Source organism: Electrona antarctica (assembly GCF_951216825.1).
Source record: "Electrona antarctica genome assembly, chromosome: 2".
Lineage (NCBI taxonomy): Eukaryota > Metazoa > Chordata > Actinopteri > Myctophiformes > Myctophidae > Electrona > Electrona antarctica.
The window spans coordinates 22,362,142-22,383,795 of NC_136807.1; the positions used below are offsets into that span (position 1 = coordinate 22,362,142).

General features: G+C 41.7%; 3 protein-coding genes and 1 long non-coding RNA gene across 13 annotated transcripts in view; 2 read left to right on the forward strand and 2 right to left on the reverse strand.

Moving 5' to 3' along the window:
- Window positions 1-10,543, forward strand: part of tns2a (tensin 2a) — a 70,285-nt gene extending 59,742 nt beyond the window's left edge. For 6 of the 7 annotated variants that reach the window (XM_079495800.1, XM_079495804.1, XM_079495801.1 and 3 more), the window contains exons 20-28: window positions 82-1,337; window positions 1,774-1,905; window positions 2,657-2,752; window positions 3,443-3,520; window positions 3,662-3,739; window positions 4,770-4,938; window positions 5,340-5,408; window positions 5,872-5,901; window positions 8,606-10,543. In XM_079495800.1, the coding sequence (XP_079351926.1) occupies window positions 82-1,337; window positions 1,774-1,905; window positions 2,657-2,752; window positions 3,443-3,520; window positions 3,662-3,739; window positions 4,770-4,938; window positions 5,340-5,408; window positions 5,872-5,901; window positions 8,606-8,744 (2,047 nt within the window). In that variant the 3' untranslated portion in view covers window positions 8,745-10,543. The remainder of the gene's footprint in view (window positions 1-81; window positions 1,338-1,773; window positions 1,906-2,656; window positions 2,753-3,442; window positions 3,521-3,661; window positions 3,740-4,769; window positions 4,939-5,339; window positions 5,409-5,871; window positions 5,902-8,605) is intronic. The other variant, XM_079495803.1, reaches the window with a different exon arrangement.
- LOC306934868 (ubiquitin-conjugating enzyme E2 variant 1) overlaps window positions 1-21,654 on the reverse strand; it is a 521,434-nt gene that overhangs the window by 75,098 nt on the left and 424,682 nt on the right. The window lies entirely within an intron of this gene.
- LOC306941871 (transmembrane protein 106C-like) lies at window positions 11,244-18,338 on the reverse strand. 4 transcript variants are annotated; one of them, XM_079527511.1, is made up of 8 exons: window positions 18,284-18,338; window positions 17,547-17,867; window positions 16,019-16,082; window positions 15,537-15,696; window positions 14,870-15,010; window positions 13,697-13,746; window positions 13,429-13,482; window positions 11,244-13,097 (listed from the first exon to the last, which is right to left on the reverse strand). In XM_079527511.1, exons 2-8 carry the CDS (start codon window positions 17,773-17,775, stop codon window positions 12,854-12,856), a joined length of 942 nt encoding a protein of 313 aa, XP_079383637.1. In that variant the 5' UTR covers window positions 17,776-17,867; window positions 18,284-18,338; the 3' UTR covers window positions 11,244-12,853. The 4 variants fall into 4 exon arrangements, with proteins under 4 accessions (XP_079383637.1, XP_079383636.1, XP_079383634.1 ...); XM_079527510.1 differs by having other exon boundaries at window positions 17,547-17,870; window positions 18,284-18,302; XM_079527508.1 differs by having other exon boundaries at window positions 18,165-18,297.
- Window positions 17,765-21,577, forward strand: LOC306941902. The gene is made up of 4 exons (XR_013792217.1): window positions 17,765-17,905; window positions 18,880-18,957; window positions 19,435-19,540; window positions 20,301-21,577. It is a non-coding gene; the product is annotated as an uncharacterized lncRNA (long non-coding RNA).

Below are 21,654 nucleotides of genomic sequence, written 5' to 3' on the forward strand. Positions count from 1 at the left end.
GTATTCACTCTTATTCAGTCGAATTTAAACCTAATTATGTATACTCTGAATGACTTGACTGATCAATGGTGTTTGCTTTAGTCCTGGTCTAGGGCTCAGGGAGTGTGAGATCCGAACCACAGACATCATCAACAGTGACTACGACACTGTCCAATCACAGGACAGACCGTGCCGGGGTAACAATATTAGCCAGGAGCCCCAGCTGACCCAAACACATATGGCAGAACCCTCAACCCCGGTGCAACCTGCCAAAGATACACAATCCCCTACACACACAGAACCCAGGAACCACTGTACGAGCCCCACACTCACACCTCCACACAGCCAACAGCAGAGCCACTGTAGTTCAGCGCCGTCCCCACAGAATCAAAACTCTGCCCCTTCTCCCGTCTCTGTCGTCGGGCCTGACCCGCCCAACGGCCACTGCCAGGCCCCCTCCTCCCCCACTCGCACCGCGCCTGCGTCAGATGTGCCCGCCCAGCCAGGTCCCCTGGCCCTCCCGACCCCCCATCCCTCAGAGACTGCTGCACTGCCTTTGCTTGTTACCCAGGTGACAACCCAGCCCCAGAGCCAGACCCAAGCCCAGGCTTCCCCAGAACCTCCCGTCCCAGTGCAGCTTCAAGCCAACGGATGCTCTTCACCCAGGGAACCCACCCTGGAGGCCACAAAGCCCACACTGACCCCTCCCATCTCCACGTCAGCCTCTTTGTCTCAAACGGCAGCCTTGTCCCCCTCTTCCCCGCAGCCTCCGTCCAGTAGCATGGAAGGCTCCCCTGTCTCAGAGCCCGCAGTCCCTGGCTTCGCCACCCTAGGTCGGAGGTTGATGTTGAGTGGGCCTGACGCCCACCATCCCAACCACAACCATCATAATGGCCCACCACACCACCACTACCCTGGGCTGCAGCCCACCGCCATGATGGGACATGGAGAAAAGCCCTACTCCCCTGCTCCGGAGGCTACCGACAGGCATTCAATGGCAGGCTTCTGCACCCCTAACACCGCCCATCTCCACCATCCCTCCTACTCCAACTACTCCACAGTTTCCATCCCCCACCCTGATTCCCAGCCTCCTCTCCCGGAGAAACGACGCCATCCTTCCCAGCCAGGGTCACCTGATGGTGGGCTGGGTACCCTGAGAGCAGCTCCTTCATCCACGGCCAACGGCACCCAGCAACAGCACCATGTCACGTTTTCTCCCACAGTGGGGGAAATAGCGGCCCCTACTGGCCACAGTGATGGGCCAGTGACAGACACAGAGAGTGCCAGCAGGGTCAGTGTGAAGTTTGTACAGGACAGCTCTCGGTTCTGGTACAAGCCAAGCATCTCCAGAGAACAAGGTAAGGTCTAAAATAAGTCAAAGAGTGCCTTCTAACTTTCTAAGTTACAGAGTAAAATGCTCAATTTATCCATTTGTAACTCAAGAGACCCTAGCATCACAAATCTGACACTGATAACTGAGCTTTTTATTCAGATTCAGAATACTTTATTGTCACATGTGTTACACCTGTGTTACAGGTGTCAAAAAGTGTATGATTTTTTTTGTACATATGCAGAAAGAGTGTAAAGAATAGAGAAAGAAGGAAACAAGCATATAATGTAAAATATCCTAATATCAAATATGTAAGTGTATACATAAGGGACAGTGCCAGTGTAGCAGCAGTAGAGCCCAACCTAATCCCATGTGGTGGCCTGTGTCATCATGAAAGTCTGGCAACATGGGCTTAAGTTTATACCATGAAGCAGTCTTATCATCATTGCTCTGTTTGACTGTAGCTATAGCAGCTCTGAAGGAGAGGGAGCCAGGATCCTTCCTGATCCGGGACAGTAACTCCTTCCAGGGGGCCTATGGCCTGGCCCTCAAGGTGGCTATACCTCCTGTTAACATCAACAACCACAGCAGCAAGGGTAAGACGGATTCATTTTAACCGTAGCATTTTCTATTGGACCATTGTAGTGGTTCTCAAAGTGGGGTCTAAAGTTCCAAAAAAGGGCCCTTAAGGGGGCTACAAGCTACAACATAGTCCATCCTGATAAGAAAACATATTTTTGATAAGACAAATTCCCCTCCCCGTTCAGTTATCTGCGCTGGAGTGATTTTGTGTACATATAGCGTGATTAGTTTAATACCGTGCCTGGATGGATATCAAACATTTGTCACAGAGGTATGTGTTTATCTTTGCGTTTGTGTTCAATCATGGTCACTAGAGGGGGACAGAGGACTTTTGTAAACTCCTAAGCCTGCAGTGTCCACGACCACTGCTTTCACTGCTTACAGAATAGCCTAATTAGAATGAATGAATCACACTGTCTTTAGCCGCCAAACAAACGTTGGTGAGTAAAGACAACTAGGTGTACTGACCAGTGACTAATAGTGAATGTTATGAGACCGCCCAGGCACATTGACATAATGTTGTAGTTACCACCCCTAACCCATAAGAACAAAGTTTGGTCGTGGATGGTAGCATGTACTGTATAGGGTCTGAGAGTGTAAAACCTTAATCCATTTGATTCTATTTGTGCACTCTCAGAGTTAAGGGAGTATTATTTCACTCTCAGAGTTAAGGGAGTATTATTTTGAGAACCACCGGTCCATTGTTACACCTGTTCTCATTTGCTGATGTCTTTTGTCATTGGTTGGAATGTTTTCTTTCCTCAGTGAGTGACCCTCTGGAGCAGCTGGTCAGACACTTCCTCATAGAGACGGGTCCTCGCGGGGTCAAGATCAAAGGATGTCAGAACGAACCCTACTTTGGTAATTCTGCTATAGGATGTGGTGTTTGTGCAGTGACGTTTTTTCTTCCGTTTGTATACTCTCCGAGTAATATGGGTCCTTGAAAAAAGAAGAAGTTTGAGAACCACCACTTCTTCTGTGGATAAGTGGCTTATGTCATTGGTTGGATTTGTCTTAACCAACTACCTTTGTCAAACAAATGATTGAATTACCGGTAATACATTTATGGCCTCGAGATTGTCACAATGTGAGGTAGAAAGCTATTGACTACATCTAGACCTGTTGGGAACAAGTAATCGACCCCAGTACTTGAGTCAAAGTGGTGGTCACCGGTGACTCAATTACTCAACTACAAGTGAAATTTGTACTGGAGTACTTGCTTCTTAAATGACTTAAGTATTAAGTATTGAAAGTATTAAAGTATAAAGTATTCCAAAGTACAAATTACAAGTATATTTTCTTTTTTAATATTATCAATGCATTGCTATAATAAAATTTAGACATTTTCAAAAAATATTAATAATAGCGAAAAAATAGCAGATCTACAAGCTGACAACACATCACATCGCAACAAAAATAACTTAATATATAGTGAAAATAGCATCTGTTATTTCCACTATATTTGAAATGGGGACTATGATTAATTTACATGTACTTTTTCCCTTAAGTAACTGTTCACCACTGATCTAGACGCTTTTCTGTCATCCACAGGGAGTCTGTCTGCCCTAGTCTACCAACACTCCATCACTCCCATCTCTCTGCCCTGCAGTCTGAAAATACCTGAGAAAGGTCCGTATTGCACAACATCATTTGATTCGAAAATATTTTCACAGAATCAAGGAAAAGCTTTAACCACTTTAACCACAGGAAAGCACGTGGTCTTCTATCGTATGTCGATGCATTTTAGTTTTTCATTTTCCATACCTGCAGACCTGATAGGAGAGGGGCAGGACGTTCAGACCTCCAGTAACATGAGCACAGCAGCAGACTTGCTGAAACAAGGAGCGGGTGAGTTCTCTGCTCTTGAAACAAGGAGCGGGTGAGTTCTCTGCTCTTGAAACAAGGAGCGGTGAGTTCTCTGCTCTTGAAACAAGGAGCGGGTGAGTTCTCTGCTCTTGAAACAAGGAGCGGGTGTGTTCTCTGCTCTTGAAACAAGGAGCGGGTGAGTTCTCTGCTCTTGAAACAAGGAGCGGGTGAGTTCTCTGCTCTTGAAACAAGGAGCGGGTGAGTTCTCTGCTCTTGAAACAAGGAGCGGGTGAGTTCTCTGCTCTTGAAACAAGGAGCGGGTGAGTTCTCTGCTCTTACCATCTCTGCTCTTTAAGGAGCGGGTGAGTTCTTTGCTCTTGAAACAAGGAGCGGGTGAGTTCTCTGCTCTTGCCATCTCTTCTCTTTATCCAGCATCTGTCGTGCATTACAATTAAGCAATATTACACGAGAGGGTGTGGGTTAACGTGATTATTGCCACGACAGGGATGCGGTAAGGAAGGAACGAGACGAATTGCAATTATACCACAGTTACCCTTAAAACTAAGAGAATCGCTGAAAAAAATATATTTTTTAATGACAGATGTAGTCACTACGACCACAAATGTCCCAAGAAACTAGCTAGCCTAGCCACCGAGTTTGCTAGCGCTCTGGGAGAACAGAGCAGCTGAATTCTTTGTTTTGATTAGGTGGTGAATGGTGCTGGTTTAACCCACGGCTAGAAGGCTGTTTCAACCAATCAGATTGCTTCCTCGAAACGACCTGTGGTATAATAGCAGACAATGCCTTCTTGAATATTGCACAACAAAATCAAATTAGTGTATTGTAACGAAACATTTTCGGTGAGGCAGACACACCGCAGTAGGTTAGCAAACAGGGACTCAAAAAGCAGGACTCGTACGATTGCTACATCTGTACACTGCAAAATTCAATGCTCAGATCGGTGAACCAATATCCAGCTCAAACTCCATGCGCTACCCGCCCCTCTAGACCAGAAAGCACGCTGGCTGGGCCAGGCTATCATCTGATTGGCTGTTGGTCTTTCTCTCTTTAGCCTGCAATGTCCTCTACCTGAACTCAGTGGAGACTGAGTCTCTGACCGGCCCCCAAGCCATCGCCAAGGCAACGGAAGCTACTTTGGGACGGAACCCACGTCCCGCTGCTACCGTGGTCCAGTTCAAGGTCACATGCCAGGGCATCACACTGACCGACAGCCAGCGCAGGTAAGAACAGCAATTCTGAGGCCACTGGTCAAACATTTTCATAATATTTGGCCACAGACTCCTATCTGAAATGATTTTGTGCCCAATTTGTGTTAAAATTGTATTATTATTATTCCAACAGCAGCTTTACAAGCTCACAATGCGTCATTCGGAATGCATTAAGAGCTTGTAGATTGTCCTTTTTGAGTATAAAATAGCGTTAAAATGATTTCGTAGCATGGCATTTCTTAATTTTAGTTTTTACACTGTACGACATGGTGTGATAGCATTTTTTTTAATTGTTTTTCGTTGTCAGCTTGAAGATCTGCTATTTTCGCTGAGCTGTCGCCTATTATGACACGCCCAGAACGGGGACACTGGGGCTCACGTAGTTCATCTCTGGTGTGTCTTTCTGTCTGCAGGGTTTTCTTCAGGAGACACTATCCGGTTAACAGTGTGACCTTCAGCAGCATTGACCCCAAAGACAGGAGGTGGGCACCGGAGGGGGAGGTCAAACTTTGACACACATCACATTAGTTTTGTTAGCAGGAACCCGTAGTTGCTACCATAACTAACAGAAATCACGCAGTAGCGACACCACCACAATCATTCATTCATTGCATTCATTTGCTGTGAGCCGTCGCATGGATCTGTGTCTGTGCTTTTGTTTTTTTGTTGGCTTGTTTGTGGTTTTGTGTGCGCGCATTTGTGTTTGTGTGTGTGTGTATGTGTGTGTGTGTGTGTGTGTGTGTGTGTGTGTGTGTGTGTGTGTGTGTGTGTGTGTGTGTTTGTGTGTGTGTGTGTGTGTGTGTGCAGACAATGTTTATTCAGGAGTGGGCATGTTGTCTGTGGCTGCGGCTCCAGCTGTACTGTATGTAAGCTTGTCTGGCAGTCATGGCTGTCTGTCTGTCTGAGTCTGCTCTTTCTCTCTCTCTCTCTCTCTCATCACCTTAGGTGGACTAACTCAGGCAGTACCACTGTAAAGTAAGTTTTGTGTGTGTGTGTGTGTGTGTGTGTGTGTGTGTGTGTGTGTGTGTGTGTGTGTGTGTGTGTGTGTGTGTGTGTGTGTGTGTGTGTGTGTGTGTGTGTGTGTGTGTGTGTGTGTGTGTGTGTGTGTGTGTGTGTGCGTGCGTGAGCAAGTTAAGCCTGATTTATACTTGTCCTGTCCTGTGCCAAAGATTGTAAACATATTCATATCAAATATTCACAAGTAGATTTGGGTGGATTTCCGTTTTGCCTGGTCCAGTCCGATACAGAGCTTAAACTTCATTATCAACAGCAACCTGTGCCTAATGTACAGACTCTGCGTCACATTTACTTACGATGTTACTGAATCAATCTCATATTGAATCTCTTCCATTGCCATATGATGGACTTATTACATAAGTAATATGGAAACATATTTGGCATAATATTACATTGGGGTCTACCTCCTTCCTTAATCCATTGAGACCTGGAACGCATCCATGTCACGTTAGCGTTTAACCACATTAACCATTAACCCATTTTGGGCGGGAACCCCTTTTGGTGTTTTAAACATTGTTATAATTTAGCTATTGAAAAATAGCAGTTCTACAAGCTCATAGCGCGCCACCGAGTGGCGCGCTATGAACTTGTAGGTCTGCTATTTTTGAAAAATCGTTAAAATGTGCCTCAAATCTTTCCGAAAATTGTCATGATTTAGAAAACTTTTTTTTTAAAATTTCGACGTCAGGCCTGAATGGGTTAAAACTCAGATATAACCATAGGGTTCACTATAACTCAGACATACTGTAACCAGTTCCTCCCAGTTCCCACTGCAGCTACACCCAAATAGGCGTGTGTCATGCTGACAAACATCAGACTCAGATAAATCAAGTAAGGATCCATATAAATTTGGGTAGACCTAACTTTTTCAGTATCATGGTCAGTAACTAATACGTATCATGGTCAGTATCATATCATATAAACAATATATATATTTTGGTCAAAATGTTTGCATGAATGAAATACCTCCAGTGTATAAGGACCTTGAAAACCTCTCCTATTATGGAGGGAAAAAAAGAAGAAAACTAGAAAAAGTGCCCTTCTGGGCACAGGTCTCCACCAGGAGGATAGGAGTGTGTGTGTGATGTTTGGCAAAATGTTTAGGAGCAATATAAACGTGTGTGTGACGCGGCTTGGCCTGTTGTAGCGCCACCATGAGGCTGATTTGAAAACTGTCAAGTGGCATTTCTTCCAAAGCTAGTGGGAATATGCATGCAGTTTCACCACAATCGGACGCTGCGTTGAGTAGTTGTGGCGATTTGTACAAAGTGGGTACAAAGCGGGCTACTCCTGAAAAGTTTAGAAGCCAATCGTAGCCAATGAGGGTGGATTATGAGAAATCAAACAAACCCGTCTTGATCACATGACTATGAAGAGCATGTGTACCGATTTGCGTGAAATTTGGATAAAATCTGAAGGAGTAATATTAGAAAATGTGTTTTACATATGTCGGCCTCCTGGTGGCGCTATAAAGAGCAGATGTGAAAAATTCCAGGCAAAGGTTTTTCCTTGGCCTCTAGGGAGTTGGCATACAAAGTTATCCACAGATCCGTGCAGTTAGAGGTAAAAACACTTTTCGGCCAGTTATAGCGCCACCATGAGGCTGAGTTGAAAATGTTCATGTGGCATTTCCTCCTCGGCCTAGTGGGAATGTGCGTGCACAATTTCACGGAAATCACACGATGTGTTCATGATTTGCAGCATTTTGTTTGAAACTGAGCACTCCTGCGAACTTTGGAAGCCAATCTTAGCCAATCAGGATGGAGTCTGAGAAATCTGAAAGACCCGTTTCGTTGAATGGCTCTAGAGAGACTGTGTACCAATTTGCGTGATGTTTGGACAAAATCTGTAGGTGTACTGTCCAAAAACTTGTTTTGCACAAAGCGGCCTCCTGGTGGCGCTATAACTGGCTGTTCTGGAAATTTTGGTGCAGAGGTTCATCGTTGGCATCGAGGGAGTGTGTGCGCAAAATTTGGCATCGACCGGGTTAACGGTGCCGGAGATTAGCTGTTCACAGACGGAAGGACGGACACACACACGGACACACGGACGGACGGAGTGCAAAACATACTCTCTCCCCATGCCTTCGGCCTGGTGGAGACAACAATCTAGGGCAATGCTATATTATTTTGATGCTAAACTTTAGAAGAAGAGTGTGACCCCAAGTGGTCAAATTCAGTAATACTGGTTTGATCTGGTTTCAAATTGAATAGCAAATCAGTAGCAAATCATTTTTCAGCGTGGGACACCAGTATAAATTAGGCATTATTGAGAGGGACTGTGAGTTACTTTTATGTGATTTACTTATGACTCAGAAGTTAATTACAATCACGTCCTGTGCATGGCATCATATTGCTTTATAAATGCTTGTGAAAACTATTACAGCAAAAATAGTTTAATAATGACAACAATGTTTCATACTGTACTACTCTCCTCAACATCATATTTCTAATTCCTATACACTAACAATAGTTATGGTTTTGCTGAACAGTGATGAATTTAATTTAGTAATTTCCCACCTAAATCGCCCATGGTTCTGTTCTGATCCATTTCAATAAATTCTCTCCTGCACTTTCTTTTCCTTCACCTCTGTCTCTTCTCCCCGATTCCTCCTGTTTCTCAACCGCTCTATATTTCCATGTCCTGTATTTCCTTCTCTCAGGGTGTTTGGCTTTGTAGCCAAGAAGCCGGGCAGCTTGGCGGAGAATGTGTGCCACCTGTTTGCCGAGTTGGACCCTGAACAACCTGCTTCTGCCATTGTCAACTTTATCAACAAGGTCATGCTGTCACAGCGTCGATAAATGGAGGGAGAGAGATGGTTGGAGAGTGGATGGGTGGGCGATGATTATAGATCGTATCCATTAAGATTTTGTCCATTGCCTTATGATGGCACAGGGCTTTTCTTAGATTTCTGTCACCTTCGTGGGGGTGTGTGGTGATGGGGATACCTAGATCATGTCAATTACATACATTCTCCCTATTCCATGAGCAGTTAGGGTTGTTTGGATCTACCAGGGCACTTTTATATCTTACTGTGAGAGTGCTTTGATCAGGATACATCCATTAAGAGACAAGCATAGCAAAAGGCATGTATCAGAAGTGTTACAACTCTCCAGGATGGAGAGGCTGCTTTCAGGCCTTTGTTCAGACCGTCAATGTAGCGTACAATGATTTGCTCTTTTGACCAACAGGCCTACATGGCAAAACGATTGTGTAATTCCCTGCCTAACAGATCTCATAACACAGTTCTCTCATTGATTTTTCAAGAAACAATGTTCAATATTGCTAGAGATGCTTAATGGATGCCCTGTCCAGGATGTCCATGAGACTGTACAGGCATACAGGACCTTGTCCTTGCACTGTTTGGGGTTAGTATTAAAATCCCCTAATGTTATACATTTCAGATATTACTGCCTTTATAAAATAACAGGTGTTTATATTTGTATTATTACCAAAATGCCTTACATATGTCGTCTGAAAGAAATGACCAAAGCCCTGACTTTGTAATTTAGTTGCTATATCAATAGATGTTCAGGTATTCAATAAGTATGTACAGCTAAATGATTACTATTGTTTCATAAGTTTGTATTGCAATTTTACAATACAATCCTGCCATGGTATATCCATATCATCGTAACACAGTGCCTATTGTACAGTATATCCCAGATGCGCTTATCATCTTTGACAATCCAACTTTTACAACTAAATAAATACACACAACTTGTGGTGGTGTGAGAGACATTAACTATCTAATGAAAGTAATGATGAATGTATGTTTTTTTACAGAACTTTTGAGAGTGTGTGTGGGGGGGTAGCAGCGTGTATAGATAAGTTAGAGGTAAATGTGTATGATGAACTAAAAAGGTTGTTGATAATAGGGTAATGTTACGTTCAACAAGAGAGTTTTAATGGAATGTACCCTGGAAGGAGAACTGATGGAGAGTGAAGGACAGAGATGTTCTACACACCACCACCTTGACATTCTGTCCTACATCTTTGCTGCAATAATTTGTTTATTCAATCAATCAATCACATATCTGCAATACATATAAAATTCATCGACTCTTGAGGTATCATGTTGACTACAGTATAATGACTGACTGCTATATTGTTATAAATGTATACAAATAACCTGGCTAGTAAGAATGACTTGCGGATGCCATAACAGTGTGAATACACATGTTCATATCAAGCTAACCATGTTGAAGACCAAAAGCAGCCAAGACAGCTGCCTAAAGGACCTACAGTATATGTATTTAACCAAAGACAGAGCACTCCTGGATTAATAAGCTTTTTTTCTTCTTATCCAGTCATATTTTTGTATTTGTTTGCTTCATGCATTTGTACTGTGCATTATTTAGTGTGGGTTGCCTTGTTTCATGACATAGAAAAGCAGTACTTGTATTACAGCGATAATATATATTGTGGTCTGGTTTTCATGTTGATCTCCATATGTAGTAATATATTTTCTCACATGCAGCTATAGGACAGTGTATTATGGAAAAAGGAAGCAATTGTTTTTTTGAAAAGGAAATTATGATACATGCTCTTTTGTATGCACAAAATGAAGAATATAATTAAACTGAAATGTGGTACCAATTGTGTGTTTTGCAGTTATTTCAACCAAATCAGTAATTAAATCAGTAACATGAGAGTAAACAAGAGTGATGGAAAGGTAACAAGACAACTCACCCCTAAAGCCACTTTTGGTGAGTTGTCCAGACAACTCACCCCTAAACGTGAAGACATCTCACCCCTGCTTTTTTAGGGGTGAGATGTCTTCACTTTCCGGGGTGAGATGTCTTCACTTTTGGCCACTTTCGGGGTGAGATGTCTTCACGTTTAGGGGTGAGTTGTCAGGACAACTCACCAAAAGTCTGACTGAATATGTAGCCTTTGAGCTATACTTTACTGAATATTTCACAAGAATATAACACAAGAGTTAAATGTACGGTCAAATGTAATGTAGTTTATTTAAATATAGAAACTACAGGCTACAGATGTAAATATATGGATGGAAAGTACTGTACATACATTTACTGAGTATTTCTAATTTTGAGGTTTTTGTTGAGTATTTCCAATTTTAAGTACTTTTACTCAAGTACAATTTTGAGGTATTAAGGTATTTTACTTTACGCAAGTATATCCAATTTTAAATACTTATATACTTATATAAATACTCTACTACATCTCAGAGGCTAGGCTTTTACTTGTAACTTGAGTATTTCTACATTGTGGTATTGATACTTTTACTTAGGTAAAAAATATACTTCTACCAATGATCACAAATGTACACAAACTGATATTGATGTTTTTTATTAATATTTTTATTAACTAGTTCACAAATCCCTTTAATTACATTTTATTGTTTTTACTTTTAGAAACAAGCAGGAAAATATTACATTTCTACAAAAATTATTTGATAAAACCATGATTGATTCATTCACAAAAGTGTAAACATACAAAGCATGTCCCTTTAAAAATAAAAATCAACTGAAATTACAACAAACTGCAAAGGCTGTTAACTGCTATGACATTCTGATGGTTTCCAAGAATAATCAGAGCTCAAACTGAGTGGGCAAAGCCATACGACATGTTCTTGTTGACCAATGATATGAAGCAGATGAGATGTTGGATTGGTCAGAGGAGTGCGCAAAAATACATGTACAGACTACAGAGTAGACCGATAAAAGACTAGGCGAATTAATGTCCCTTCTCTAATAGGCTGAAGACATGTACAGTATACATTTAAATGTACTCATATTCAAGCCAAGCTCTGATTATAGCACTAGGTCAACTAACCATGGCTGTCTCCAGGTGGGCTAACAAACCTGATCCCAACTGTCTCTTAAGACACCAACGAGAGTCTGAAGTTATAGATTGATTCCCTATCTCATATAGGAAGACTTTAGCAACAAGGGGTCAGTGGGTAGGCCACATGATCCAATGGTAGATCTAGATTTACATTTCTGGGGTGCTTTGTAAATATGGCCTTAATGAAATGCATAGATTTTCAGGCAGTGTTTCTAAAAATAAATCAAAAAAAAGGTGCTCAAAATGTTTTTACAATCCCTCAATTAATAAAATTGATAAATAACAAGGCAAAAACAATATAACAGTATACCAAGTCTAAGGTGCAACAATTAGATGTCTGAAGCAAATACTCCTTCGTATTTCTATAAATAGAAAGTTCAACATTTTCAAGCTTAAAAGTGTCAGTAGCCCCAGTTTACAGTGTTAAATGTTCAGTAATGTCAAGCTCGTCAATAGATGCTCTCATAATGTTACCTAGCCAAAAGAACAGTGGCATAAAGACAACACTGATGCACCCATTAAAAGCCTCTGCAGACATTGCATTCCCTGTCAGCAAGAAATGTCAAGCAATTTCCATATATGAAAAGAGCTTTCTACAATGTACTGAGTGACCCACCACAGCTAGTGATGACTCATGATCTATGCCAGTAGTTTCCCCAGTACTACATATTTTCAACATTTATCATTATCAGTTGGATGAGCAATAACTAATGTAAAAATGTTGAATCTGTTACTGTAGAAAAGCAGAGTTGCCTCAGCCGGTGAGAAGCCCTCCAGGACGCTATATGGAGTATGGACACTGGCTTGTCGATTCTTATAAAACTTGATGACCCGCACCCACCTACTTGACAGGTAATGGAGGGTTAAAACCCATTGGCATAGCCTGAACCTACAGTAACTTTGACCATTAAGATTCATCATCTCAACCCTGACCCTTTTGGACAGACATGCAACAGTAAACACCATGTAGTGAGATGCTACTGGCGGTACTTGACATCTGCACAGAGCAAAGTCAAAATCCATTGTGAGAGTCAAACTGGGCGAGGGGCTTGAATGAATTGCAACATAACCCACCCTGTGCATTTTGTGTGAAATTCTATGTTCTGTGTGTTGGAAGAGGTGAGGGAGGGCCTCTGTCCAATCCAACTAGCGGAGTGCTTGCAGTGATGGTGGATAGCGGGGTGCTTGTGGTGATGGTGGCCAGCGGGTTCTCTGCGGAGTGGTGCTCGTGCTGCCAGGCTAGCTTGTGGTAAGTGGAGTTGGCACCACAGTCTATGTAGCGGTATGCCTCTAGACTGTTCTGTGCCGTTCGCACCATGTAGGAGGTTTTTACTGAGGTCCTGGTGGCAAATAAAACAATGCAGCGTCAAGTGGTTAGATAAGAGCATGGATGTAGTAAGCAAACACACATAGCATCAAACATTTGAAGGCAGATTAAGACACAGCTGCCTCCAACTGCAAGCTGTGATTACCTAAGAAGCAATTCTCCAGGTTACCAAGGAAATCCTATACCTATTCTGATAATGATGTGCTCTGAGCAATGTCATCATATTGATTTCCATCAGTTACTACACATGAGAAATATTGACATCTGCATCCTGACATATTCCATGAAAACAATAGTTGAGTGAGTATAGAAGAAGTTACATAAAGATGGAGAGGGATACTTACTGCATGAAAACCACGATGTTGTGAACTTTAATGGTGGGCATGGTGCAGAAGGCACTGAGAACACAAACAGAAGAATTCTCACAATTTAACAGCGGATTATACTGGCAGTGTCCTGTAGCAACTGTGCATCTCAATGTTTCCTTGTGTCACAGGCAGAAATAATTTCATGACAATGGAAACTTCTGGATATTGGTTTGGATTTCCTTCTAACAAGCTAGATGAAGCACTACAGTGCAAATATAGCCAGGGTAAAGGCAATAACACTTACTACACGTAGGAGGCGCTGCTTCCAATCTCCACACTGACAGTGTAGTTCACCTGCAGAGAAACACCACAGGTTGAGCAATCTACAGCTTAAAGGGCAGTTACTTAAGAGAGACCTTATGAGAGACCTTAGAGGTGACGTGATGACGGAATACAATGTAAACAATGGTTTGTATTTCCAGTGAGGTCATGTGATATGCTTTAAGACTCTTCTGTTGGTTGAATTCATAACTGAGAATACCTTGCTATTCTGGCATATAAAATGTGTTGGCAGCTTCGCCCCAACTACAATCTATAATTGTTTACACAGACCATATCCTGTAGGCGGCCTCGCTTCCTGTTTGACTGTCTCAGGCTGTGGAGTTACAAACTGACAACACTTTGCCATGCATTCATACTAGAGGCCGACCTGATATTATTGTCTGATGTTGCCGTGGTGTGTATGATGAAAGATATGCGATGATATGAAAACGTTTCTTACCAACATAATGCAGAAAAAGATACTTCTTCTGGTCATTTAGAAATTGTTCTATTAGTGTTGTTTTTCTTTTTTTTTTAGTAATTATCAATTCCCAGTAATATTTACCATTTCATTCATTATGGACATTTCTTAAATACTGTATACTGTACTGTCTGTATGGTAACCGGTACGGTTGCCCCTTTTCCATCTCGCCCCACTACTCTACCTAGCTGTAAATAACAAACATAATTCATGTTGGTGATTATATAAAAGGTATTATCATATTAATTTATCATTGTTAAGTTCACTCTGTATATCCACGGGCATAATAGCACGATGATGCTATTACAAAACATGGGCTACATGGAAGAAATGTGTTTAATTAAACAAAATTAACTGCTAGAAGGTCCTAAATTAACTTAATTAAGCAGTCACCATCTTATGTTATTCTTTCTTAATTTTACAGAGTATAGAGATCGACTACTATACAATCAAATACATCTGTATACAAGATCATTTCAGATAGGGAGGGAAATACTAAATTAACTGTTAACTACATTAACACATTTCACGGGGGCGAGTTGGTAAAGGGGCGAGTCGTCTGGTATTCGTCTGTATATACAATTACAATAAATACCAATCAGAATTAATATCGTTCAGGCTGTAGTTCTTACTGTATATTGAACATTGTAGCATTGTGAGGCATTCTGTGAGTACCTGTCTCTCGCTGAGGGGCTGAATGGTGAGGACATTGTCTAACTGCTGAGTACCAATCACTGTCTTCATGTAGAGCACCTGGCAGCTCAGGCTCTGCACCAGCACGGTGAAGAAGTTGGGGTTGCTGAAGTTCAACGTGCTCTGTGATGGAAACACACCGTTAAAACCAACTTTCAACCTGGGGTCCCTATTCTGGGACACCCAGATGTTTACAATAGATGGTTATCTCACACACACACACACACACACACACACACACACACACACACACACACACACACACACACACACACACACACACACACACACACACACACACACACACACACACACACACACACACACACACACACACACACACACACACACACACACACACACACACACACACACACACACACACACAGTGGGGAACAAATATCGAAATGCACAAGCATCTCTGTTATATTTAATTTGTTCTAATTCAAAACCTTTTTTTCCTACAATGAGCTCTTGTACATCAAACTTTTGGATGTTGGCGTGTTGGACATGCCATAAAATAAAATAGAAGTAAACATTTAGCATTCCAATGGCAGCATTCCATCACAGCAGCTCCTCTAGGATAAATAAGTGTGTGTGCCAAGGGAATCCATTCATATACAGCAGGATCATCAAAGGACCAACGTACGGTCATGTTCATGAGGACTTTCATGTTGGCGTGGTCGAAGCGCAGGGAAACGGAGCGTATGCCATCGTCCACCACCACCACGGAGCGTGGGAAGAGGAAGAAGGCCACCAGTGAAGAAGCCAGGAGACACAGCACAGCAGACATCACCACGTACAGTTTCCTACAACAACAGTCGTGCAGTTTGTCTGTGTTGTGGTTTGTGCAAAGCGAGCAAACCTCTGCACATTTAGATCGAAGCAATGTAATGATTTATTTAGAGTATATGGTATCATCCTCTACAAACATAGCATGCCACGGCCTATAAAATCATGTAAGGTATACAGAGAATAAGAGTGAAAATCTGGAAGTACGAATGCATGCATCGATAACTAAATCAATCAATCTCAATAGAGCATAACACAATGAAACTCACATGAATAGATCAAACGAATGATAACAGTACAACTCATGCAGGACTCTTCATACTAGGGGTGGTTACTTACGTTCTCTGGGGCCTCAGCCTTTGGTCACTGTACGGGATCAGGGCCACAAGCTCATTAACTTGCTCTGAGACATAAGAGATTACAACATGATCTTAAAACAGCTTAAACAGCATTTAAGCATCAGAGTCACTAAGGCAAACAAATAATCTACATACAAAACAGATTTAGGAAAATATTGACTACTGCAGCACAGCTTTTGGTGACTGAATCTCCCTTGTGGATCAATAAAGGTCTTATCTAATACTGGCCACAAACATTTCATTTGCACATCATAAGTAATATTCTGCTAAAAGCCTAAATTGTAAATTGTTTTGGAATATTGTAGTAGCATCATTATAAGCTAGTAAAGCTACTTGAAGTCTTTGTAAGCTTTCTTTTTTGTAATGTGATCACAACTTAAGTGATCAGTTATATGGTGACTTTACAGTATGCTCTGAACAGACACCCTGCATAAATTGTCTATAAATAGCATTATTATTATTATCTTTATTTGTTCTAGAACACATTTGTTTGTTCTAGTTGTTTGTTTTTAGATTGTTGTAGTTGACTAGTGGAGCGGTTTGTGCTTAGTGCTTACAGTCCAAACCGCAACAAAACCGTTTTAACATCAACCGCACCAATGCAACTCTTTGCAGCTGCCATTTGGGATAATGTTTGCAACGAAGTAGTTGCATGTTGTAAGAAGTTGCAAGAAGTTACATGGCGAATCATTGGTGCGGTTTAAAGGTTGTGCTCAGCTCCTTATTTGCATTTATATCATATATTAACTAAGTACCTTTATTCACTACTGTACGTTTTACTCCATTATTTCTATTTTTTGATACTACCCAACCAGCAACATACATTTAAATCAGTCACACCTGACACCAACTGCAACATTAAAGTGTGGAACACATGGATTTAAAGTGCTTCACTTCTTCACTTCAGTCATGAGTAAAGTTTTGAATTCAGGGCCTTTACTTTAAACTGTCTGAATATGTCTACATCTACATGAATCATGATATTGCTTTTACTAAATTCGGAGTAGTTCTTCCAGCACTGTTGATGAAGCACAACAAATGAACATGAACAAAATGCACTGTCATCAGTGATGACAGCGGATTAGTTTAATCAGTCATGTGATTCATTTGGTAGTTCTCGAGGTGGACAAAATAGGAAAGGGCGCACACCAGTGTTGGTGAGGTGCTGCTGGCCTAAGGCAATAAACAAGTTAGCTCTGGTCCATAGCCTTACTGCTTCTATGATTCTGCCCTGCATGACCAGAGCCATAAACAAGTAAAAGGCCGCACACTCGTAGTCATGATTATGTATATTTATTGACAAGAATCCAACGTTTCGACCTAGGAGGTCTTCTTCAGGGAATGAATGGCCTCAAGCCAGCTGCCAGGGTTCCAATGTTCCAATTTTGTGGGGGTTCAAAATGGACCCACGGCAGGGTCTGAAACTCTGAGAGCTCGATCCGGGGGTGCTTGAAATTAATACATTTGAGAACCATGGCTTTGTATGTATGTTCATGCTGGAGACTCACCGGAGGGGATGCGTCCAGTGCCCTGGCATGTCGGACAGGTAATGCTGTCCCTGCCAGTGAACTCCACGTAGGGGAACTGGGCTATGGCCTCCTGTCTGTCCAGCCCGTCCAGCGAGTCGTCGTCTTCGTCCTGCGGGTCTCCCCTGTGTCGTCTCCGGGTGTCTCCTCCTGCACCGTCCGCCGGGAGGAGCCGGAGGTTGCTGCCGCTTCTGGACCACCGTGCGCCCATGTTGTCACTCACACAGTGTCACACTAATTAACTCAACAAGCCAGCAGCAGCATGTCCCCGACAGCCGCCTGTCTGTCTGTCTGTTTATCGGTCTGCTGGAGACGATCAACAGGTTAGAACATGGATCGAGGTCAGTTAAACCGACTGTGAAAGAGCTGCTCTGTTCGTCAATAACATGCGAACAATACCGATATGTGTATCAGCTGACAGCCACAACAATGCTGTTGTTCAGTCACTGGCAGTACATCATAGTTCTCAGACCACAGGCGCTAACGCTAACTGCTAAATGAATAGCCAACCAGACTGAACTGCCGGGTTCGCACTTTGCAGTTTGTTTAAGTCATTCAATAGCTGGCTTTTAATTCATTGATTAAACCGTGTTCTCTTACCTTATATTAGACCAACCGGGGCCAATCAATGGCTATGCTAGCACGCATTGGTAAAGGTATGGAAAGCATAGGAATTTGAAAGGCGTCGCACACACTGTTTCTGTTGTTGTTGTACCTACTTCTTCGATGGCTCATGGCTGGCAAGAGTTTGCTGTGCTCACTACTACAGCCACCTGCTGGTTTTGGTTAAACATGACATGTAAGCTTAAACTAGTCACAGGATGAAGCAGAGCCTTTTAGATATAGGCTCTGGGATGAAGGATGCTGCTTAGCTTGCTGCTCTCACAAAAAAGACTCGTCAGCCAAAGAAATGTTCATATCAAAACATTAAGACATTTTATTTGTGTGTGCGTGCGTGCGTGCGTGCGTGCGTGCGTGCGTGCGTGCGTGCGTGCGTGCGTGCGAAACGGATTCATCATTTATGTCCATTGCATTTACTGTGCAGTCAGCCTCCTCTTCAGCTCAGCATTCTCTCTCTGCAGCACTTTATTCTGAAATGTATGAGGATAATTTAATTTCCAATAATATGATTAGATAGATGGATAGATAGATATACACGTTAATAAAGGAATACTTTAAAATGATTGCATTTAGCCAGAAAAGAAGGAATTTGTACATGATAAAATGCAGTGGTATGTGCATAGACCAACCTTATGCCTGAGTGCCTCAACTATCAGGTCTCGCCCTCCTCTGATGCTCTCCTCTTTCTTTGAAGCTCTGAATGCATCTCCAATCACTGACACCAGCACGTGGGACTGGGGGGAGATGTGTGGACAGTCATGCTTGAGACCTGGTAAGCCTGACTAACTGAATTGCTCACCCCCCCCCCCCCCAAACATGCATGTCATTGTTGAATTAAAATAATACATTACTGAAAACATGTTTCGCAGACCTTCATGAGGCAAATCAAATCCTGTTCTAAACGTTTATGGGAATAAATTACAGATAGATTCAACAGATAGTACAGGTGGAGAGAATAATAGGATACTCACAAAGGTTTTGCTCTGGAACAGATAACAATGGTACATGTCTGAAACTGAGTTTTTGGCAACAAAGCCAAAGACATTGGGTGAGGTGGGCAGGACGGCACAGAAGGACACAGTGGACAGAGGACAAGTGTAAAGCATATACTGAGGATGAGAGAGGGAGGAAAAGAAAAAATATATGAAAATTCAACTTCATTGTTACATAATCAAATTATATATTAATCGTTTGCATTAACTATTGATATTATATCCAATATTACTGACACCTTGGTTTTGTGTTCCAGTATGTCTATTCCACTCATGGAGATGAACAGATACACTTTGCTCTTCTTCGTTGCTTTTTCTGTGGACTCTTTATCTGGCATCTGAAGAAGGAGACGTTAACAGAGAGTAAGGCCTCCTGCTTAAAATGCAATGCGTCCATTTACCCATATTTGGGTAGTCTCTAATATTGACTTCTAACCAATAGCAAAGATTGCCCCTATTAAAGACAGGGGCAATCTCTGCTAAAATGGTGTGTATAAAAGTGTATGTACTGCAGTGAATATTTTAGTAGTTCTCTGCTAACATTTTGAAACATCACTCACCATTCATGTTGAAGAAAAACACTGTATGAGACTGTTGCTATAGGTAATTAACTCTATTCATTCTATCTAATGACTGTATTATACTCTATTACTAGCCATTAAACGCACATGTGTATCAATGTGTAAAATAGTTCCTTATAAATACTGCATGACAAACTCAAATTTTAGCTTGAAGAAGGCCTTTATAACCCCTCCAATTTAGTACACAAATATGTTGGCTGGCTCTTTTCCTTCTCTACATATTTCTACTCATCTAAAGCTCACAATGCGTTACACATGAGAATCCCCCCCCCCCCCCCCCTCCCAGAATAGGGATGCTAGAATTCAAATGTTTAAACAGCTCTTGTATTAATACCATTCTGTATACATTCTGAGCTTACTATTTAACTACATGGTACATGCTGTATTGTTTTCTTCTAATTTTCCATGCAGGTGTAGACTCCACCTACACCTAGGTGAAGTAATGTGATGTTTTTACAGTGACAATAATTATCACTGTAAAAAGTTTGCCTCATAAAATCATAATTATACTGTACTGTTTTTATATACACCTATTTTTCCAGGTGTATAAATTTCCCATCAGCTGCAAAAACGAGATGAGAAGGACAACTGCCAACCTTTAGGCTCTGAGCTGCATCGTTCAGGACCTGCATGCCTTCAGGGCGGACTACCTCCACTCTCCCGAGAAACTGACACGCACGCACGCACGCACGCACGCACGCACGCACGCACGCACACACACACACACACACATACACACACACAGGGAAATACACCCAATACATCTCTTTGTATGCAGCCAATGACAGAATTCATCTGAAAATATTAACGTTGGCCAATAAATAAATAAAACAATAGGAGCCAGGTGAGATTGATGAATCACAAATTGGTTGAAGGGTACATTCTGACTTTCATCATCGTTATTGAATCCTTTAAACAAATTGTGTGTACAGCTTAAATTAGCGTAATTTGTATTATATTTTGTTTTTAGATATAGGTGACCTAAATAGTTATTTAATGCCAGAGCATCAGCTACTACATGCTTAATACAAATGTACCTTTACGGCAAAGGAGATCTCATTGTCTTCTTCAGAAATGTCGCTCATCTTAAGGTTTGTGATGTTTGTGGATTAACTGTCCTGAATAATAAGCAAATGTCTGTTCACTTGCAATATATCCATATAGCAACCATAACAGCATAACTTTGAGTTGCATTTGCATGAATTTACCATCAATTCAATTGTTTCAGATGTTACAATTTTACATTTAACTACTGAATTGATCCATCTTACCTCAACTGATGCCACCCTGAGTTACTTTCCTTATAGAATGGCTGGGTGTAAAGTCTATTGGAGTTAATAATTAAGTTACAGGCGTACATCCTTATTGCCCTTTATCAGAGATCTCTTTCGAACACAACAGGGTTAAGGATGTTGATTTAGTTTGTATTACAGTTGGAGACAAGCCACATGCTGTGTGCCATGGCCTTATGAAGACCGGGAGAGACGTAGAGACCCCTGCTACTGAACAAACACAATCACAATATAGTGCTTAAACCTTTTAACAAAAAACTTTTGTTTTAACCAAAAGTATCTCTTATACCTATACCTTTAATTATATTTTTGGAGGATTCTATGTTTCATTTTATGATGTTTCATGTTTATGTCCATGTTTTTGGCTTTATTTATTATATTTGCTGGCAGTGGTTTCCAAACTTTTCAGGTTGAGACACAGAAGAGAGATTATGCATTTGCCCAGCACCCAAACTAATGAAAATAGCAGATCTACAAGCATGTGTGTCGCTTCGCACCGCGTTGCAAGCTTGTAGATCGGCTTTTTTCACTACTTCTTGATTATATATTTTTATTTAATTATTGCATTTCTTAGATTTGTTTGTTTGTTTGTTTTAAAATGTAT